General features: G+C 41.7%; 1 protein-coding gene and 1 long non-coding RNA gene across 3 annotated transcripts in view; one reads left to right on the forward strand and one right to left on the reverse strand.

The window, feature by feature from the left end:
- The window catches only part of LOC141986735 (uncharacterized), a 47,040-nt gene that overhangs the window by 13,208 nt on the left and 20,014 nt on the right, over positions 1-13,818 (forward strand). The gene's annotated exons all lie outside the window — the stretch shown is intronic.
- The window catches only part of ANAPC4 (anaphase promoting complex subunit 4), a 32,262-nt gene continuing 28,162 nt past the window's right edge, over positions 9,719-13,818 (reverse strand). For both annotated transcript variants that reach the window (XM_074951585.1, XM_074951586.1), the window contains 4 exons: positions 13,405-13,482; positions 12,311-12,481; positions 11,420-11,543; positions 9,719-10,953 (listed from right to left, as the gene is read on the reverse strand). In XM_074951585.1, coding sequence (XP_074807686.1) covers positions 10,738-10,953; positions 11,420-11,543; positions 12,311-12,481; positions 13,405-13,482 — 589 coding nt within the window. In that variant the 3' untranslated portion in view covers positions 9,719-10,737. The remainder of the gene's footprint in view (positions 10,954-11,419; positions 11,544-12,310; positions 12,482-13,404; positions 13,483-13,818) is intronic.

Below are 13,818 nucleotides of genomic sequence, written 5' to 3' on the forward strand. Positions count from 1 at the left end.
ACAGATTGACAGAGCCAGAAGAGTACCCAGAAGTCACCTACTACAGGACAGGCCCAACAAAGAAAATAACAGAACGCCACTAGCCATCACCTTCAGCCCCCAACTAAAACCTCTCCAACGCATCATCAAGGATCTACAACCTATCCTGAAGGACGACCCATCACTCTCACAGATCTTGGGAGACAGGCCAGTCCTTGCTTATAGAAAGCTCCCCAACCTGAAGCAAATACTCACCAGCAACCATACACCACACACCAGAACCACTAACCTATCCTTGCAACAAAGCCCGTTGCCAACTGTGCCCACATATCTATTCAGGGGACACCATCATATGGCCTAATCACATCAGCCACGCCATCAGAGACTCGTTCATCTGCACATCTACCAATGTGATATATGCCATCATGTGCCAGCAATGCCCCTCTGCCATGTACATTGGTCAAACTGGACAGTCTCTACGTAAAAGAATAAATGGACACAAAGTGAGCTGTAGCTCACAAAAGCTTATGCTCAAATAAATTTGTTAGTCTCTAAGGTGCCACAAGTACGCCTTTTCTTTTTGTGAATACAGACTAACATGGCTGCTACTCTGAAACCAGTCACTTATTGTGAATCCTGAGATGAGACCAAAGACTGGTGTTGCAAAGACAGTAGGGATTTAAAGCCAAATTCTGTTTTCAGTTATAACCAGCCATTTTCAGTGAGATGTTACATGCATAACTGAGGGTTGCATTTGGCCTGTAAGGATTTCTGTTTTGTTTCTGTTTAACCAGTGCAACAACACTTAGATACCAAGATCATAGATACTATAGAAAACCCTAAAAGCTAACCACATCATTAACAAGCATTGCCTCAGTTGTCTGTTCCCCAGTTTCATTTTATATTCTCTCCAAAAGTGATCTAAGGTTTCAAATGACCTTTTTCTGGCCATATCTCAGCTTGTTTTTCTAAAAGATCTACTCTGGGAATTATTTTGGGGAAGTTCTATGGCCTGTGTTATACAGGAAGTTAGACTAGATGATCATAATGGTCCCTCCTGGTCTTAGAAACTATGACTCTATGAGCAAATCCCGTCACATCTGGAGAGAAACTCCGCAACTTTTAACAGTACACAGCAAAACTACACAACTATTTAGGGCAAGAAATGAAAAAAGCAACTAACTAGAATTTAGTCATCAATAATGTTAAATTGTAGGTTTGGAGTAGCAGCTGTGTTAGTCTGTTTCCGCAAAAAGAAAAGGAGTACTTGTGGCACCTGAGAGACTAACACATTTATTTGAGCATAAGCTTTCGTAAGCTACAGCTCACTTCGTTGGATGTATGCAGTAGAAAATACAGTGGGGAGATTTTATATACACAGAGAACATGAAACAATGGGTGTTATCATACACACTGTAACAAGAGTGATCAGGTAAGGTGAGCTATTACCAGCAGGAGAGCGGCGGGTGAAGAAACCTTTTGTAGTGATAATTAAGGTGGGCCATTTCCAGCAGTTGACAAGAACGTGTGAGGAACAGTGGGGGGTAGGAGGGGGAGGAAATAAATATGGGGAAATAGTTTTACTTTGTGTAATGACGCATTCACTCCCAGTCTCTATTCAAGCCTAAGTTAATTGTATCCAGTTTGCAAATTAATTCCAGTTCAGCAGTCTCTCGTTGGAGTCTGGTTTTGAAGTTTTTTTTGTTGAAGAATTGCCACTTTTAGGTCTGTAACTGAGTGACCAAAGAGATTGAAGTGTTCTCTGACTGGTCTTTGAATGTTCTAATTCTTGACGTCTGATTTGTGTCCATTTATTCTTTTACGTAGAGACTGTCCAGTTTGGCCAATGTACATGGCAGAGGGGCATTGCTGGCACATGATGGCATATATCACACTGGTAGATGTGCAGGTGAACGAGCCTCTGATCGTGTGGCTGATGTGATTAGGCCCTATGATGTGTCCACATATCTATTCAGGGGACACCAGCTGGCAACGGGCTTTGTTGCAAGGATAGGTTCCTGAGTTACTGTTTTTGTTCTGTGGTTGCTGGTGAGTATTTGCTTCAGGTTGGGGGCTGTCTGTACGCAAGGATTGGCCTGTCTCCCATGATCTGTCATCCTTCAGGATAGGTTGTAGATCCTTGATGATGCGTTGGAGAGGTTTTAGTTGGGGGCTGAAGGTGATGGCTAGTGGCGTTCTGTTATTTTCTTTGTTGGGCCTTTGTTGGGCCTGTCCTGTAGTAGGTAACTTCTGGTACTCTTCTGGCTGTGGCAATGGCCCACCTTGATTATCACTACAAAAGGTTTCCCTCCTCCCCCCACTCTGCTGCTGCTAATAGCTCACCTTACCTGATCACTCTTGTTACAGTGTGTATGGTAACACCCATTGTTTCATGTTCTCTGTGTATATAAAATCTCCCCACTGTATCTTCTACTGCATACATCCGATGAAGTGAGCTGTAGCTCACGAAAACTTATGCTCAAATAAATTTGTTAGTCTCTAAGGTGCCAGAAGTACTCCTTTTCTTTTTAATGTTAAATTGTGTTTAATCAAACAGAATGCCTATAAGATTTTACATTTACCTCATTGTATAATATAATTTCAGGTTCTCAAAGGATTAATACATATTGAAATAAGCTCTGGAAAACGGGCCAATTTAAAGGAGATTTTTTTTATTTACTGTAATGATAGCATTTCAACTCTCATCTGCTTTACTTCACCAGCTTGTTTTCTTACCTTAGTACTTTTTAAAAAATAATTAAAAGTTAGTATTGATTTCATTTAAATGATCAACATGTAAAATGAACCCACTTTGAAAACAATTTAAATCCATATTTAAAAACAATATCACATCATAAAATCCCAAACCTAACTCCCAATATTCTGAGGACTGACTAAAGGATGGAGACGTAGACGCTAATATAATTGTATTACCGTAGGATAAAAAAATTTAAAAATATGTATCTAAAAGAGAAATCTGAACAATTTTATCCATTTTGTTTTAATCTAAGTCATCCCTGTCCCCCCACCAACTGATAAATAGGAATTAATCAATTCTGCATCCAAGAGATAAAGTTTATTGTTCTTCAGTTCACAATAACATTTTAAGCAGCTGCTCTTTGAGCTTCCCTTAGGAAATGGTTGGTTAATTCATAAAAAAAAAAGGCATCCAATGAAGTGAGCTGTAGCTCACGAAAGCTTATGCTCAAATACATTTGTTAGTCTCTAAGGTGCCACAAGTACTCCTTTTCTTTTTGTGAATACAGACTAACACGGCTGCTACTCTGAAACCTGTCATCAAAAATGTAGTTTAAAATAAATATCTCACCAGGTATTTCATTACCTTTGCCCCTGAATGCTTATCTGTATATACTGACCAGATAAGAAAAGGATGTGGAATGCATCCTAGGAAAGGTCTACAGCTTGATTAATAGACTCTCTTATAAAGGAGCTCACCTATGGATGTCTGGGAGGTCCAGCAAAATAAGTCTCTGAGGAAACTCTTGAATTTAACCAATTCATTTTCAAGGAGGAGGCATCTTTGGGCCCCCAGAGCCTCCTCTGCAGCAGAAGGGAAGCCCAGCTACTTCTGTTAAGGATTATGTATGCAGACACCAGTTGCTAATAGGTAGGCAATTATGCAGGAGAGCTGGTGGCTACTAAGGCCCAGCTGTTCTGGTGATTTTTCAGTAATAGCGTGCTGTGACACTTGTGTATTTTTATGCCTGATTTTGTAAGCAAGCAGTTTTTAAGTGAGGTGAAACTTGGGGGTACGCAAGCCAATCAGACTCTTGAAAGGGATACCATAGTCTGGAAAGGTGAGAGCCACTGCCATAGACCATGCCTATAAGGAGAGAGGAGATCCAGCCCCTCCCACTCGCCATAAGGCTACAGCTACCTCTAGAGTGTCACTAGGTACTTTCACAAATGCCAGATCCCTGGTTATTGCCTCTTCAGCTGTCAAATCCTCCAGTCCCTCCACTACCCATCTCCAGTGACTTCTACAAATTAGTTAGGTGCTTTCACTACAAACATTTCAGTACAGCACATAGAAAATTTGTGGAGTAGCTCATCCCGCTTCTCCCCTTATGCATATACTGACCCACTCACCTCCAGCACAGCCTCTCTTATAAATCCTCCCCACTCAGTCAGATTTGTCACTTCCTCCTCCCACAAATCAAATCAACCCCCAAATTCAAGTGAAATGCCCCCTCCCTGCAGGTACTTCCCAGGCTGCTTTCTCACCTACCTCGGCGTCCTTGGACTGCAGGGCCGGGTTCCTTGTTGCCGCTGCTGCTAGTCACCGCCTATCAGCCCAGTCTGCCACACAGTGCCAGGGCATAGGCTAGAAGGTAGCTGCTGTGGTTACTGCCCTCTGCCTAAGTGCCTTTCGCCCATAGCATTGGATCCTCTCTTGAGACGATAACAGTGCTGCCCACCATCGCAGGGCCTTTGGGGATCACAACACCCAAGGCAGGCAGAAGCTGCTAAACTAACCTTCCAAGATACAGAGGCAGGTGCATGGTGCCCCCTGGAGGCAGGGAGAATGCCAAGAGTCCTGTCTCTGTCTGTCTTAAAGAGGCAGTCCTCATGACACCATAGCATAAACTACTTTAAACCTGCACTTTTGCTGGGGCCAGAGGTCTCTTGGGTGATTTCATTGCGGGTCAGTCTGACATAATTGTATTCTATTGCCTGGGTAGCTAGAGCAATACTAGATACTAGAGCAGCATATAATTAAATACAAGTCACTAACCTAAAGGGTGGAGGTGGGTGAGATATGTTTTATTGGACCAACTTCTGTTGGTGAGACAGCCTAGCTTTCGAGTCACACAGAGCTCTTCTTCAGGTCTGGGCTGTCCTAAAGGGGGTGTCACAGTTCTCCTCTCCCACCTCCACACCATTCTCTTTTTCTCCTTATTGTTCTCTCGCCTCTTTAAAGCTTCCCTTTCTCCATTCTCTTCCACTGCCCCCTTTGAGACGTTCCATATAGCAACACCTTTCTTCCTCTCCTCTCACTGAGGTTCATCCTTCTTCTAATTACTCAGACTCCAAGGAGGGTGCCAACAGCAGGTGGTGAAGACCCCATTCCTCTTCCCCCCATGCATCCTTTCCTGGAGGACTAGGATGCCTGAGCCAGCATTGATAGTGAGTGAGTCCTTATGGCTGGAGATCAGCTCAATAGAGGAGCTAGCGCAATGCAGATGGCCCATTTGAGTCTGCAAGCGAGCTCTTCTCAAGAGGCAGCAGGGGAAGCGTAAGCAGCTCCTACACCCACAGATCAGCCAGGAGTCCCAACAAAATGTAGGTGATCTACTACCACAGAATGTGTGGATGCCAAAGGCTTGGACTAGGCAGCATGGTTTTTCGTGAAAAAACCCCACGGTGTAACATCCAACCCTAGCAAGCACTAGGTTTATATTTTGCAGATTTTGTTCTGAAACAAGACAAGGGCTAGAATTTTTTTAATTAGATTAGCACGGACACTTTTGAGAGCAGAAGAACAGGCTTCCTTCAGTAACAACATACATAAGAGTCTGACTCAAAGGAACACATGCTGTTCATATAATTACACAATGCTTAGTGATGTGTCTATATCCTTGAGTAGTAGAGTTTACAAAAGCCATTTTTCTTCTCTCCAAAATTTCTGAAAAAATGAACAGGCAAAAGGTTCATTTCCCACACTTCCAAACTCAAACTATGTCAAAATAAATGAATTTAATTATTCAGAGCCTTAAAACTGCATCCCTGATAAGTAAAGCTGGTCAAGTATTTTTCAACAAAATGTGTGTGGTCAGTTGGTTTTTTGTTGTTGGGGGTTTTTTTGTCTTTGGGAGTCAATTTCAACAAAATGGTTTCTCAGATCCAGGATGGAACTGCTGATCAAAAACCTCAGGGAGCCCTACCTCACAATAGCCAAAAGGCCCTCTGGTCAGGGCACTCCATTGCAATGTGGGGAAATCAAGGTTCAAGTCCCTGCTCTGCCCAATTTGGTAGCAGGGATTTGAATCTGGGTCTCCCATCTCCCACTTGAGTTCCCTAACCACTTGGCTATAGAGTGAGGTCTGGTTTCGTATCCCAAGTGTGAGTTTAGAACAGCTCCAACCAGAGAATTTGAGAAAGCTGGAAATTGACTCTATAGCCTACTGGTTAGAGCTCTCAGCTGGGATAGGAGAAGACCCCAGTTCAAGTCAGGAAGAGATGGGAATTGAAGCTGGATTTTGCAAATCCAAGATCAGCACCAATGCTATAGGCTAATCTAGAGTCAGACTCTCTCGTGCTCTGGTTTTTGCGAAAGACTTCAAAAGGTCTCACTTTTGTCCCATTGTGGAAAAGGAAAGTTTGTCAAAATCTCAAATTTTTGCAAGCTGAAAAACTGTTTCCTGCCCAGCTCTACAGTCTATATACCTGGAAAACGCTCCAAAGTTATTATTAGCAGGATGGAAAAAACCAGACTGTGGGGCTGGTTTAAAAGTACTTAGTTTTTCAGGGAGTTGTTAAATTCCATATTTCGCCCGATCCACCACCTCCAAAAACAAATGATGTATGACATCATTTGTATGATGTATGACTGATGTATGACAGTCAAGGGTTGGATTTTTGAAGGGAGAGCATAGGTGATCAGATGCCATAGTAAAGAGACCTATAAGATCCTGAATTATACATAGCATACTTGTATTCTGAAGGGAAGCAGAGGACCGTAAGGGTTTGAAAAGGAAAGGAAGTCATATGATCTGCATGGGAGCTAGTGAAATTAGGAGGGGGTTAGGTACAGTTAGGCAGAACGAGGGGTTAGAGGAGATGAGCAGCTGAAGAACCTCAGTATTAGTGATAGAATAAGAGGAAGGAAAATATGGTAGATCTTGTCTAATTTTTGGAAGAAGCTGGAAAGATCAAGTGCAGGGAGAAGAACGTAAGAAAGGAGGGGGCAGCTTTTATAATAAAAGGTTACCATTAAGCAACTGGGATTCTGGGCGCGATTGTTGCTGAAATAGTTTTGTCTGACCAATAAGAAGGTATTAAAACTGAAGTAGGAAAGAACACATCTGTAGTAGAGGAAGATTGCATGAACGAGGGAATTTCCTTCAGTGGCACAGAATGGAACAAATCAAATGTTGGAGTAAAAGAGACAGACTTTAAAATGGGAGGGAGAGGCAAAGGAATTTAGGAGAAAGCAGAATAGAGGGATTTAGCAACTGAGTCAACCGTGGAGCAAGAAGAAAGTGGGAACAGAACAGCAGTTGTGAAATCACAGAAGGGCTACATGGCAGAGGGATGATAGTTGAAGAGATAAGATGGTACCCGGAGTAGAAATGCCACTAGTGTGACTGGAGAACAAGCAATTTTACTCCCGAGGGCATTCTGCACCAAAAAGTTAAAATTCTGTGCATATTTTAAAATTCCGTGCATATTTTAAAATTCCAAAAAAATCAAGTTTTATTTGTCAATAAATAAATGCAAAGGCTCCAGCATGGCAGTGCGGAGCACAGGCCACTGGCTGTACGAAGGTGGGAGATCACCCTGCAGCAGTGATGAGCTGCCAAAATCTTAACAACTGGTTCCCTCCTCACCCCATGAGGGAGTCATTGCCCACCCCTGCCCCCCGGGACTCCTGCCCCATCCAACCCCCCTGCATTCCTTGAGGCCCCCCCTGCCCCATCCACCCCACTTCCCTGACCGCCCCCAGAACCAGGCAGGAGGGTCTCGTGGGCCACCGTAGTGGGTGCCCACCCCACCCCTAAGAGCCAGAGGGACCTGCCGGGGGGCAAGGTGGGGAGTCCCAGCGGTGCTTACCTGGGGCAGCTCCCAGGAAGCATCCTGCAGGTGCCTCCTGGCTCCTAGAGGTGGGGGAGCGTAGCTGGGGGGGCAGCAGCCATTCCCTCCACTGATCACATCAAAAGTGGCACCTTAGGCACCGACTCCGTGGGGGCTCTGGGGCTGGAGCACCCATGGGGAAAATTTGGTGGGTGCAGAGCACCCACCGGCAGCTCCCCGTCCCACCTCACCTCCGCTCCTGAACGCGCCGCCCCGCTCTGCTTCTCTGCGCCCCCCTCTCCCCTCCCATGGAACAACTGGTTCTAAAAGGGCTTCTAAATTTAACAACCAGTTCTAGTGAACCGGTGGGAACCGGCTCCAGCTCACCACTGCCCTGCAGCCTCCCCACCCCCACCCCGGGACATGGACTCGGAGGTGAGGCTGCACCTGCAGTGGCACAGAATTCCCCCAGGAGTACAAGCAAGTCCTAGAGAAGATAAGATCAAATGACTGGCCACACACCACCCATCAAAATGAAAGATATGATAGCAACAACTGGGCTGATTGGAGTCCTGTCTGATGAAGGTGATGGGCTCCAACAATCAGATTCAGTACAAAGATTAAGAGGTACAGGCAGTCCTCAACTTGACGTTTGAGTTATGATGAATGGCACTTATGCTGTTTATAAATTGACACAGTTTCAACTTTACAATGTTGGTTTTGACTTTACGACGCTCAATCTACATTCATACGTGCTCAGTTCCAACTTACAATGTTTCGACTTAAGATGCGATTTTCAGGAACCACTTGTATCGTAAGTCCGAGGACTGCCTGCAAAGAAACATCAGCAGGAAAGACTAAAGGCTCTAAATCAGTGTTTCTCAACCAATGGGTTGTGACCCCCAGGAGGGTCAGAAAAGATGATCAAGGCGGCTGTGAGGTGTTGAAAAATGTATTACAAATTTTAAACAAAGAAAATTTTGCTCCCCAAGTGCTGTGCACCCTAACCCTTCGAGGCCAAGTATTCTGTCAATGTCTCGAAACAAACACACACACACACACACACACACACAAATTATACAATACTTTTGTACTTCTACTTCCATGGTAAATGTAAGGGAGTGAGGAAAATGTTTTACTTTAGTTAACGAGTTGCCAACCTAAATAGACTGAGAAATACTTCTAAACTGACACATCATTTGTATTATGCATACTAGAGATTTAGGGACCAGTCATGTACCAAATGAAGCCGGCAGCAAAGCTCTGATTGATTTCAGTGGGTGTAGGTGCATGTATGTGCTGTATACATTGGGTTAGGAAGACTGGAGAAGATGAACGGAAGTAATAATTGAATATTTCTAAAGAGCATATTGTAGTGCAGGACTTAGGACCTATTACAGAGATTTAGAAAAACGAACTGTGGCAAAGCAGAAAGCAATGCTTCAAACCCCACACGCTACAGCCACTTAAAAAGAAAGCAGATCCAGGTGACTTGTTTTACAGAACACTCAAACTAGGCCATTTCACAATTCAAATCTAAGGAAGACTTGGACTGAGCCTGCTCTCAGCAGTAGTGAATGCTTCAACAAGCAAGCCCACTCTGCAGAGAGCAGCCTTTGAACTTTTAGATAGTCCAACAGGTAATGGGAGGGAGCTGATTTTTAAGGAGCTTCATAGCCTAAAACCTCTCAAAGCATACCAATCACTTTACATTTACAAAGCTCTCTCTGCCAGTAAAAAGTCCACAAACTCTCTTTAGAAGTTAAAAAAATTATACATCCAATAAGGGTCCATTTAAAAAAAAATCAAATTACATATTGATAAGGTAGGAATGATAATTTCTAGAATCACTCATTGGCATTAGACATACCAACACAATCAAAGAAAAGCAATTTATAGAGAATAGTTGTACAAGTTTTATGGTATTTTTTTAATTCAAAAAAAAGTGTAGAACCAGAACACATGCATAAGAACTAACTTCCCCAATTCAAGTTACACAAATTCACTCACACAGTTTTATAGAATTATGTATTTAGCAGCACTGTTAATTCAAAGAGTTGAGCTGCAGTTACAGAACACAAAGGAGACCAACTAGTCAGCAACAGGCAAACATTTTCAGATTTTAAACAGGTTTCTAACTTTCACATTGAGCACCAAAACATTCCAATAAACATAAATTAGAAAAGGAGATAAATATGGCAAAATTGAAAGCATACATGGGACATACAAACACATCAGAATAGAAAAATATATTCTCTGTAATAATATAAATTTTCCATCATAAAATACACAGGGGAAAATGTTCAAGAATTGTCTCATGCACCACACCACAGGTTGCAATATATTTCTGTTGCATAAAAAATAACACAGACATAGCTGGGGTCTAACAACCTTAATGGGTTGGTCAGGGGGTTTGTTTTAACAATTTTTGGGTTCCCAGTAACACAAGCAAGAATTACAAAAGCACGAGTCAAACTTCTGAAATGTGCACCAGCTAAACTTGGGTAGCCAAATACCCAATGCATGTCTGCAAACCTGTGTGTTAGTCAAATACGTATGTAAACCTTGGCTTCAAGGGCACAGAGTGTTCGCACCCCTCAACTGGACATAAATATTAAGCACACATCTGAAAATCTGACCCCTATAACACGTTCTCCTCAGGTAGGTAAATTTATGGGCTACACAGATTGGTTATGTCCCTTTAAAACTCCAGCAGCCCTCTCCACCACCCCTTCCCCATACATATTCAATACTGCAATACTCCAGGAAAAAACTGTTGTGCTGGTTACAAACTAATTGTAACAGAACGAACATTCAGTAAACACACTCTGGAGCAAAGAAATGGTTTTGTCTGAAGCATTGTGTAGTATTCTACAACATCCACAACATTAATATAATATTTGGTACAGTACAAAGAAAAGTATCAATGATTTGAAGCTAGTTTTTAGTCTCTTCTCCTTTTTTTTTTTTGTTATAGTGAAGGCACAAATATCAAGGATCAGGTCAAGAATCCAGGCTTGATTCATGTTCTTCTGTTTCATCTGCCAGCTCAGCAGAACCACCACACACACTACTGTGGTTAACTGCAGACAGATTCAGCTCTTCATGTTCACCACCCACAATCTGAGTTGTTTCTTCCTCCTCCTCCTCTTCCTCTGCCTCTCCATCATCTTCTACATCCATCTCAAACACTCTGACATGACGGAGATTCGAACTTAGCTATGGAAATATTTAGAAGTTTTCATTAATAAAATAAACAGAAAAAAATTATTTGAAAATGTTGGCCAATGCCTTTAAAAACAGCACTTACCAAAACCCTGATTTTCTTTTAAATGGAGTGAAGTAAAGTAACAAGTTAGTGACAAACCTATTTCATTGCTACGGCTGATTTAGAATAAGGTAAATATGACTAAACTAACCTGTTCCAATCTATCTACACAGAAGGCAAGCAAACACTTAAGTTCTATTATTATAATTTTTTCGACTCTGGAGCGGAGATGCAAGTTGTCTCCTCCTTTCTTTCTAAGGATCTTGTAGAACACAGGATATAGAAAACATTTTTTTACAAAAAACAAATTAAGTGCCCTAAGAGTAACTGATGCAGAGTATCAATCTCTTCAGTCACTGCACCAGCAAACTATTTCCCTTAATGATTTATATGCTAGACTGTAAACATGATCCTTACCACACAAGAAACTTTCCGAATGCCATTCACAGCAACATACTGAGCTTTCATATTCTCCAGTACTCTCCATTGACTTTCCAAAAAGATAGTACGTGTAGGAATATCATCGGATTGCTCATCCAGCCTACATTTGGTAAACAACAGAAATTCAGAGTGTGTGTGTGTGTGTAAGCAGCAACTCTACCCCGAGTAACCTCAGACAAAAATGACAGAAGTAAAATTTTACTGTACCACAGGCAACAGGCTTATAAACACTGTCATTCTCCTACTGCATATACTCTAGATTTCTGTTACTGGACATATTTTTCTTTACAGTGTACTGAAAATCTCTCTTCTCACCCCGAAACCATTTTGGCAATATAAATAAGTATAGCAAGGCATTGATCCTGCTCTTTTGTTCCAAAGATAAGTTAGTTCTGTTTTTTCAACAGATAGTGATAATACTCATAGGTACAACCACTGGGAGAATGAGGAAGAAATATTCCCTCAACTTTTTATTACCCTATCCCTCTCAGTGCAACTGCAGATCTTGTGCATTCACTCCTGTTCCTGAGTCTCTAGTACTCCTTTGAGTGGTGAGGCACAAATCTTCTTACACAGAAGCAGACAAAGTTTCTATTTCCTCAGTACATTCTCAAAATTGGCTCTCCCATTTATTAAAAAAAGAGATGCGAAGTTTTATTATAAGAAATAGCATGCAATCTCAAATATGCACAAACATTAGATTTGGAAGTTGTAATCAATTGTAATCATCTCCCCTCAGAGGAAGAGAAAAAGTTATTTTTTTCCTCTTTAAAATACATGTGTGTTAAGTGAATGACTGTACACAAATCAGATACTCGTATGATCCGCTTTTCGGCTCTTAATTTTCAGGGGGTCATGTTTTCATACCTTTTACTAGAATTCAAGCTGAATTCCCTTTCTTGGTCCTCGTCAACGTACACTGAAGATAAAGGCAACTGAGCCAAGATTCTCTCTTTGCCTTCTTGTTCCGCATTCTCCTTAAGAACCACGGTTATAGTTTCATCATCATAAAAATGTGCATCTATACAACTGTAGAAGCTATAGCAAAACAGATATGTTTATTTGTATTCCATCAAGTTTTACAAACAGTAAATGAAAAAGCTGAATGAATAAATACTGAAAGATCTTTAAGTAAGTTATCAGTATTTATGTTTCACATTTTAGATCCAAACTTTGCCTCAGCCCACAAATGAAGTGTTCTTAACCTGGTAATGGGCTAATGATCATAAAGGTCATAAAAATACTCAGTCATGAACCTAAGCTTATAGAAAGCTTGGCAGTCCATGGTTTTTATGGCAATGCCATGTGCAGGTGATAGATGTTCAGGGCCAAAGTTTGTCTGATCCTTCACACAAAAAGGCAGGGAATGGGAATACTAAAAAACAGCAAGCAAGCCCCCAGGAAATATTTGGTATTGCTGAAACAGGTGTTGGCTGGTTAGCTCTGAAGGCAGTCGTATCTAGCCCTCCTTTGCTAGAAGAAGAAGTTGGCCTGACATGGCTTTTCTGAGATGTGGAGAGCAGAGAAAAGGGAAATCCTGCGAAGAGAATTCCCCAAAGACACTGTATTGAGAAAATTATGGCCAACCATTACACACTTCATGCATATTATTATTTGTTAAGTTCTTATTTTGTGTCACTGTTTTTAAAGTGTCAGTATTCCATGTTTAGGCAAGAGCAGTTTCAGAACTAAACTAATTTTGTTTCCATCTAGCGAATTCTGACAGTTTCCTTGAACTTGAGTTCAAGTACAAAGTAAGCCACCTGCCCAAAATCCTGTAAGTTACTTCATGAAGATCTATGAGGATGCAAGCAGGTGCCCAGGTCTGCCCACAAAGACCCTGATCCTGCAAGTTGCTCTAAGTGTAAACAGCTGAAAAAAATATTAAGTAGGATAAGCAAACCCTTGAAGAAATATAATCTGATAAATTATTAAAGACCCTGTTTCCCAGATATACTAACCTTGTATCTGAGCTTTCATTTATACTGTTGTTCAAGAAGTTTCCAAAATCAACAGCAAGTAGTCCGTTAGCAGCAGACCTAAAAGGAGGGAGAAAACTAGCTGTGTTATTCGTCCTTGAAGTTCCATGCCAAAATACCAGAATCCAAAGATTTACACCAACTACTGGAACAGACTGCAGAGCCTATTTGGATGAGAACAGACAGGCAAGCTATATGTTGCTTCCACTCTGAAGGATGGGCTGTGGAAGAAGAAAAGCAAAAGACAATATGGATGAAAGGATTGAAGTTACAGAATTGTGTTGTAGACCTTGGCATCAGGCGCTACTAACCACTAGCACAAAGAAATTAAGAGTATAACTGTCCGTATCACTGTGATCATCTTCCCATTTTTACAGACTGTGATAAGCTTTGTAA

The sequence above is a fragment of the Natator depressus genome, chromosome 4, assembly GCF_965152275.1.
Source record: "Natator depressus isolate rNatDep1 chromosome 4, rNatDep2.hap1, whole genome shotgun sequence".
NCBI classification, from domain to species: domain Eukaryota; kingdom Metazoa; phylum Chordata; order Testudines; family Cheloniidae; genus Natator; species Natator depressus.